This window comes from Lacerta agilis, chromosome 10, assembly GCF_009819535.1.
Source record: "Lacerta agilis isolate rLacAgi1 chromosome 10, rLacAgi1.pri, whole genome shotgun sequence".
NCBI classification, from domain to species: domain Eukaryota; kingdom Metazoa; phylum Chordata; class Lepidosauria; order Squamata; family Lacertidae; genus Lacerta; species Lacerta agilis.
The window spans coordinates 20,048,349-20,055,976 of record NC_046321.1 but is presented as its reverse complement, the minus strand read 5'-3'; the positions used below and the strand labels follow the sequence as shown (position 1 = coordinate 20,055,976).

General features: G+C 46.1%; 1 protein-coding gene across 7 annotated transcripts in view; it reads left to right on the top strand.

Moving 5' to 3' along the window:
* Window positions 1-420: 420 nt before the first annotated feature.
* The window catches only part of DGKI (diacylglycerol kinase iota), a 240,820-nt gene continuing 233,612 nt past the window's right edge, over window positions 421-7,628 (top strand). For all 7 annotated transcript variants that reach the window (XM_033162115.1, XM_033162118.1, XM_033162117.1 and 4 more), the window contains exon 1: window positions 421-998. In XM_033162115.1, coding sequence (XP_033018006.1) covers window positions 793-998 — 206 coding nt within the window. In that variant the 5' untranslated portion in view covers window positions 421-792. The remainder of the gene's footprint in view (window positions 999-7,628) is intronic.

Here is a 7,628-nt window from a genome sequence, read left to right as displayed (position 1 = left end):
CAAGCGAATCTAATGGCTTAAGTAAGCTCTTGTCCCAGCAGGAAAGTTGCTTCTGGGCTTAATAACTTCATCAGGAGCTGCCCCTTGCTGGAGGACCGCTGGCAACATATACTCCGCTGTCCAAAATCTTCAGCAAGCGCTTTCTCACGCTCTTTATTCCTGCTACCTAATGGGCTCTCAACACCCTTCACTTTCCACTGCGCTGATGCTTCCAGTTTTCTCCCCCCCCCCCCAGAAGGATTGCTAAATAATAAAAATTAACACACCTCGTCCTAACACACTGGAGACGTGCACGCAACTTATTCCCCTCCATCCCTCCAGTCCAAATGCTTCTGGATGCGGCACAAAACGGGGCGTCCGTCTGTAGCCCCGCCCCCAACTCTCTCCCCCACCCTCATCCGGCACGCACACACACACACACTAAACAGAGGAGTCTGGCCAGGTTTTAAGGTGCAGCTGCTCCTGCTGTCCTCTTCGAGCGGGCGTGGCGGGAGGAGCAGCAGGAGGGGAGGAGGCTCTGATTGGCCAGAGCGGAGGCGGGAGGTAGGGAGTTTCCCACAATGCCCCGCTGCAGCCAGTGCGGCCGCCGATGGATGCTGCGGGAAGGTGCTGCCATTTGCAGCCGCCTGGACCACTGGCTCGCTGAGGGGGGCCCCGCTCCGGCAGAAGCAGAGGCAGGCAGGGAGGGAAGCACCCTTCTCACCCCAGTCCCCGGCAGCCCTTGACAGCGAAACTCCTTTCCCTCGCCTCTCCTCCGCTTTCCCCGCGGGTCGCTGTCCGTTCAGCACCGCGATGAACCCTCCTTCCACAGCCGGCGAGGAGAAGGGGGCTGCGGGAGGCAGCAGCAACGCTTGCCGGGGAGCTGAAGGTGGCGGGGACCCTAGGAGTGCAGCCGCGGGAACAGCGGACCCGGAAGAGCCCGCACTAACCGCTCAGAAGGAAGAATCCTTGGAAGAGAAGCTGAAGAGTTTAACCTTCAGGAAACAGGTGTCCTACAGGTGGGTGAAGGAGGCAAAGCAGGAGTGTCATTCCGGGTGCGCTTTCTCCCACGTGAGAAGGGGCATACACGTGTGTCTGTGGCTGAGTCTCCTTGAGCCTCATTATGCACCCATCGTCAGAGGTTCCCTAGGAGAGAGTGATAGGGAAAGTCTTGTCTAGCTCCAATCTTCCAAGTTTCCCTGTAATCTCTCACGGAGATAGATACCTTATGTGCAAGTGAATTTAGTGTATATTTGTCATTACTTAATGTAGACGAGGTCATTGTCCTTATCTCAATTTCACCCCCTGCCCTGCTGTTCCTTCGTTCTGGGTGGTAGGTTTCACAACCAGTTTGGAAATTCTCATCTACCTGGCTGTGAACATGGGACCAGCGAGGGGCTATTTACTTCAGATGTGCTAATTCAGAGTTTTAACGGCATGATTTTATGCAGAGGGAAGCTTCAAGATGATAGATTTCAACCTTGCAATAAGTCAGGACCTACTTGGAGGAGAGGATAAAAAGCTTTGAGGATTCTGATGGTTGTTTTGGATGGATGCGGTTTCATGAGGTTTTACCCCCCCCTTCCCTCCTCCTCTGAAATCTACATGGTATGTGGGCACGCTTGCCTGGAGAGAGATAATCTTACGGTTGAAATCAGTGCACCAGGAATTCTGTGTCGCGCATAATGTGTGTTTCTGTGTCAGGTCAGTTTATGCACACAAGGCAGCAAAACAGCTGCTGCCCCAAATGTTACATTATTTTTTTCTAGAGCTTGTGGGGGGGGGGGAGGCAACTGATGTATTTGTATTGGCACTTAGAGTGGTACCGCAAAGGACTTCATATTCCTACATGTAGACCTAATCTTTGTTGACAGCGTTATATGTTAGACAATGATAGCATCATGTTATGTATGTGATGCCGTAGCAATTCCCTTTGGGATCATGTGTGTGAGAAAATATTTTAAAATCTATAGATGCGTCTATATATTAGGAGACAAGCGATATATAAGGTAGCTGTTAAAGAGTTAACGTCGTGCAGTAATGCCAATTTGTAATGCTCGAATGTATGTGTAGGTAGCACTGTAACAGCAGGATGTGGGAGTCACGCTGCCAGAATAATGTTGCAAGCAATGCCAGGGATTAGGGTGAGGGTAGCATCATAATTGTCTGCTGTTTCCCCCCCTCCTCTAACCAATCTGGCTTGCGCTAAAAAAGAAATCCTGATCTTGTTTACAATCCCTCTCCAAACAGACAGCAGTGCTTCAGAAAAGATGGTGATGGTTTATAAAGGTCTGTTTGCGATCATGAACTTCAGGATTATCCAGAGTGGGTTCAGAAGTGCTGTCTGCCGGGGAAGTGGTTATTATTCTGGAAGTTTTTGATCCTCAGTTTGAAAAATAGAAACAATTAAAAGAAGACAACTGAATATACCTGTTGCTTTATTGGTGTGTGGGGGTGTGGATGGGATGAAAATGTTTCCTTGGAAAAGCAACAGAGAACAATTTTGGGTAGCCTGTCCAAGGCTTCAGGAATCTTTTGAAGGAGAAATCCTCACATCAGTTATGAACCATTATGTAAGTGTTAGTATTTGCCCAGCTGTGTTTGGTGTGTGCCCACTTCTTTTACTTTAATGCTGCTGTATTTTTCATTTCATTTTTTAAAATAATAAAATATTGTTAGGATTCTCCCAAACGTACTTCAGCAAACGTACTTTACCAAGGAGGAAAAGACAAACATTGTATTGCTGATGCTTATTAACATTCTGGAAGTTAACACAAAAATCCAAACTACAATATAGACATAGTATAAGGAAAAGAAAAGAAAAACCTATTGTGCCCCAAATACATTCTGTTTCTAAGGGTTAACACAACAGCCAGAGTGTGATAAAGAAAAAAAATATGTTTTATAACTTTAAGGGTTTCTAGATTTTAGCTTACATAATATATATATTGTTTCAAATTAAATTATCTCCAATAGTGCTACTGTAAGATTATTATGTTGAGATTTGTCATTCCAATATTTTATAAGCTCATACCAAGATTCTAATACATTTCTTTGGGATTTTGCTACATCTTCCCATAATCTTTGAGCATCTATGATCTTATGTATAAACACCCTCTGCCAAACAGCTATTTCACATTTCTTGATTAACGCCAGCAACTAATATCCAAGTTGCCAGCAAAATATTTTCCATCACTTCCTTGTTTTCCTTCTGGACTATTTCTTTTACCTTGCCCAAAATAAAAATCACGCCATCTCATTTTAATTTGTAAGTCATGATTTGTTTTATCTGGCCCTGTGAAACCTGAAGTTAGAGACAAGCTGAATTAAAGTTTTTGGTAAATGTTTGGCTTTACTTTTATGATTTCCCCTGTAGTCTTCTCAAACAAGTCACTAGGTCCCAGCTTCAATATCTGAGCAATTTTGTCTAAGCGTTAGCTTTGGTTTATGCTATAGGGTTAACTCTGTGAAATATCGGTATCTTGTGTAAATTATGACATGAGCCTCAGGCTCCAGTGCTGTATGACAGTAAATGCTTGTGTAAGGACACGGCCAGTTATTTTGAGAAAACATCTCTTAGCAATTTCTAATTAAAAATAACCAAAATTAGTTCAAGGGTGAGATAAAGGTCGCTAAATAACTTGGGGCATCACACTATGAATGTTTCACTTGCAGCATCATGGTGATCCTACCAAATATGCCATAGAGATGAGTTGAGTGAATACAGGTGGTTGGCTGGCATCCATCTGTCTAGGGAGACAATGGAGGAGTGTGCCTTTGGAGGTGAAGTCAAGCTGTCAGAAGGTTGCAGCGCCTGCTGTGGCTGTTGTAGAGACTGATACAGGAGAGACATGTTTGGTTGCAGCTGGGGCAGATGAAGGTGTCCGGTTTTGCTGTTACAAGTGCACCATGGTGTTTCTTCTCTCTACATTCCTCTCAGCAGTCATTCCTCCTGTGTTCACTGCTATGGACGCACAACCTGTCTGTCTCCCGGCACTGCGGTTATATGCAAGGGATTCCCACACGGCAGGGTTGATGTTGCCAGCCTTCATGTCATGTTTGCAGACTTCTTTGCAACACGGAGCTGGTCTGCCAACGTGTCTGGTGCCTGAAACCAGATCCCTGTAGAGAGCATCCTGGGAATACAGACAAACATAAGCATAAAGCTTAAACATACCCAGGGATTCTCTGGCATCTAAATATGCCTTGCTAATTTCAAAGGAGAAGAGGAATACAAATACCTTGCTACCCCCATTTTGTAAATGAGTGCAAGTATGTGATAGTTTCAATGAAATAAATGGAACGATGCACATAAAATTAGGTGCCTGGTTTGGATGGATTGCTATTTTTCACCGGGGTAGCTGAAGGAATATGCAAGTTCTGCTCCCTTTCACCTGGTCCTCTCTGAACACAACTCTATGTTCAGTTGCCGAAAGAATTCCGTGTTCCAGGTTAGATAAATCAGGTGTTGGAAACTGCAGGCCCAGGGGCCAAAATGTGGTCTTCTAACCCTCCTTATCTGGCCATCAGGACTCTCCCCAGACAGACACTCCCTTGCATAGCTACACTTCCTACTAGCTTTGCTTCACACTCTTATTGGAGGTCTTCGACTGGCTGGAATGTGTCCCTGAACTCTGATAATATCTCTTGCTTCCCTGGATAAAGAGAGGGTGTAGAAACTAGCCTATTGCATAAAGGTAAATTTACTTTCATTGATCCACCTACCTTTGCCTCTGGTCCCACCCAACACTTGTGTGTGGCCTCTGGAAGATTGCCCAGAAGGGAATGTGGCCCCTGAGCTGAGAAAGGTTACCCACCCCTGAGATAATGGAGCCTTGCCTAGCCAATGCTGGCAGAATAACTGTTTTGATTATCTCACCTCCCGTGTAGGTGAAACGCTGAGCCCAGAGAGGAGATTTCCAAGTTTCTGTTGACTAGTCATTTTGGCTAGCTTCTGCAGCTGCTGGAGGTGCAAGGATGGGATTTCTAAGCTGTAAGCTTGTGTGTGGAGATGGTTTTCAAACAGCCTGCTTTCGAACACTTGCAGAGAGAGATCTGTTGCTTTCTGAAAGGTAGCATCAGCAGACCACTTGACACACATGGACTGGCTCTTTTGACATTGTAAACAAGAGATGACAGCCTAGCTGATGAGTGCAAAACCTGGAGTGATTCATTCCCCGCTGACCTTAGTCAGTGACGCAAAACAATACATTCAATGGCCACAACCATCCCTGAAACATTTCTGTTGCCGCTCGCTGCCTGCCTGCTTCCCTTTTCCAACAGTTTTGAAACGTGGAAGTTAATTCCAGGCTTCCTACTAGCGGCCTGCAGCAGTCAGAGATGGCAAGTTCTACAGGTGGGTTTGATAATGATCCAGGTAGAAGTGCCTAATGCAGAACCACAGGCAATTAGTTGATTTCTGCATTTGCATCAGTGGGGCTGGAGAGTGTACAGTAGACTGTTGCACACATTTTATTGAATTTTGTTTTTTCTGTCTTTAATATATAAAAAATATTAATGAAAACCTACCACCCTCTGATGCTATGAAATGTATTGGGGTGGGTGTGTTTGTTTCTGGAACTTTCTTCATTTCAGAGGTGTGGACACACACACACACACACAAGAGGCCAAACTAGATGTGACATTAAACTTTTTGTGCTTTTTGTTCTGTTTCCTAAAGAACAATTGTGGGTCCTCCTATCTGGTTTGAAAGGGGAGAAGATTTAAACCTTTGCTCCTCAACCCTCTACCTGCACCACCCTGGCTGCTATTTGCGATCAGCCGCTGCTAGCCATGACAGCTGTGCGCTCCCTGCACTGTCGGAGGCAGTATGCCTCTGAATACCAGTTGCTGTGAATCTGCAACCTGTAGGAGGAGTGCTGTTGCACTCATGCCCTACTTGCAGGCTTCCCACAGGCATCTGGTTGGCCACTGCAAAGACAGGAAGATAGACTAGATGGGCCTTGGGTATGATCCAACATGGATTTTCCTGTGCTCTGGGAGGGATGCTGTCAGGAATGCTACCAGTCCCTTTGTTCCAAGGCTCTGCCTGAACCCAGAGGGCCATATGGGTCTCCTCCATACATGGCTGGTTCAGTCATTGCAATGGAATTCTGGATAGTGACTAAAACAGGGAAGATATTTTGAACTGAACATGGGCTGAATGACCAGCAACATTGGCTATGCTCTTCTGCACTCCCGGGGAGTAAAAAACCCAGTTGCCTTTTGCTCAGCTTGTGCGTAAGTGAAGCTCTGATTAGTCAGGCTAATGGGCTATCAAAACCAGTAGCACCATCAGCGTAGGGCTCTGGGACAGGTGTTCAGACTCCCAATCTGTAGAAAAAGCAGAAGAGCTCAAAACAAAGCCAATTTGCCACCTTTTGAAGCATGGGAAAGAATATACATCGTCACAAAAGCATTGTCCAACTGGACTGTTGAAATAGTCTGGCATCTTGTTTTCAGGAATGGGTGACAAGCCACACCCTCTCCAGGTCACAACCCTGCCTTGCAGCCTCCTTGAGTGCTTTGTCTGGCCAGAATGTATCCTTGAGCTCCGATTATGCTTCTTGCTTGCCTGGATGGTAGAAAGGGAGGCATGTGATGAGTGTTTATAAAATGACCATAGTATACAGGGGCGAAATTTCCATTCACCGCTCTCCTCACTTTAGCCTCATGAGCCACCCATTACGTGGCCTCCAGCAGGATTTCAAGAAGGGAATCGGGCTGGATAAGTTTTCCCACCCCTGGAATAAGCTAGTAAGCAGGACAAGGAGGTAATAATGGACTGTCACAGGAGTGTACCGGTCAGTAATCATACAGTTCAAAGATGGAGTTAACTCCAAAAACATGACCTCCAGACATGGTTGAGTGTTAGGCCTAATGAGCACAGCAGCTCATTCCTGGTGGTTTTCCTCCATGAAAATCTGTTCCTGAGACTGAAAGTCCCTACCTCGTCATCAGGCCTTTCCCCAAGCAATCAGAGACTGCATCTGCATGCAGTCAACCTCTCCTCTGCCCTTTCCATGCCTCTTCTGGTTCTGAGAAACAACGGGGAGAGAAGAGCTTGTTGCAGCAGGAGGGGGAGACACCCGTGACTTTGCACCAGCCTGACTCATCTCTGCCTCTTGGCCTCCCTCATCCCATTCTTCTGCTTCAGCTTCTGTCTCTAATTCTGGACTTTCTTCTGCCACAGAATCTCTCAGCTCACTAAAACCTATTATCTCTTCAGTTTCTGACACCTCCTCTTCCCAATTTTCTCCCTCTTCCCACTCACTGACATGCCACCACCATTCCCTGGGCTATGAGCCTTCTTCCCTTGGTGATTCCCCAACTGGTTCCTCCCACCATTCATCTGTGTCCAACCAGTCCATGACGTGGACCTACCCCTCCGCCCTACAACAACCTTGCACCTGGTTTTCAGAGGTAGTCTGCAGCTTAACCTGGAAATTCTGTTAACCATAGTAACTATATGGACATTTCAGATTCAGTATTCTCTCCTCTCTGTCTCTCTCTTCACGGGCCCATATGTTCTGTTCATGCATCAGAGCTCTTATGCCAATGAGATCATCTGGATGGAGGAAAACCCACACTAACAGAGAGAATGAAAGATGTTTGGAATATATGTTAGTGCAGGATATATATAGAGAGAG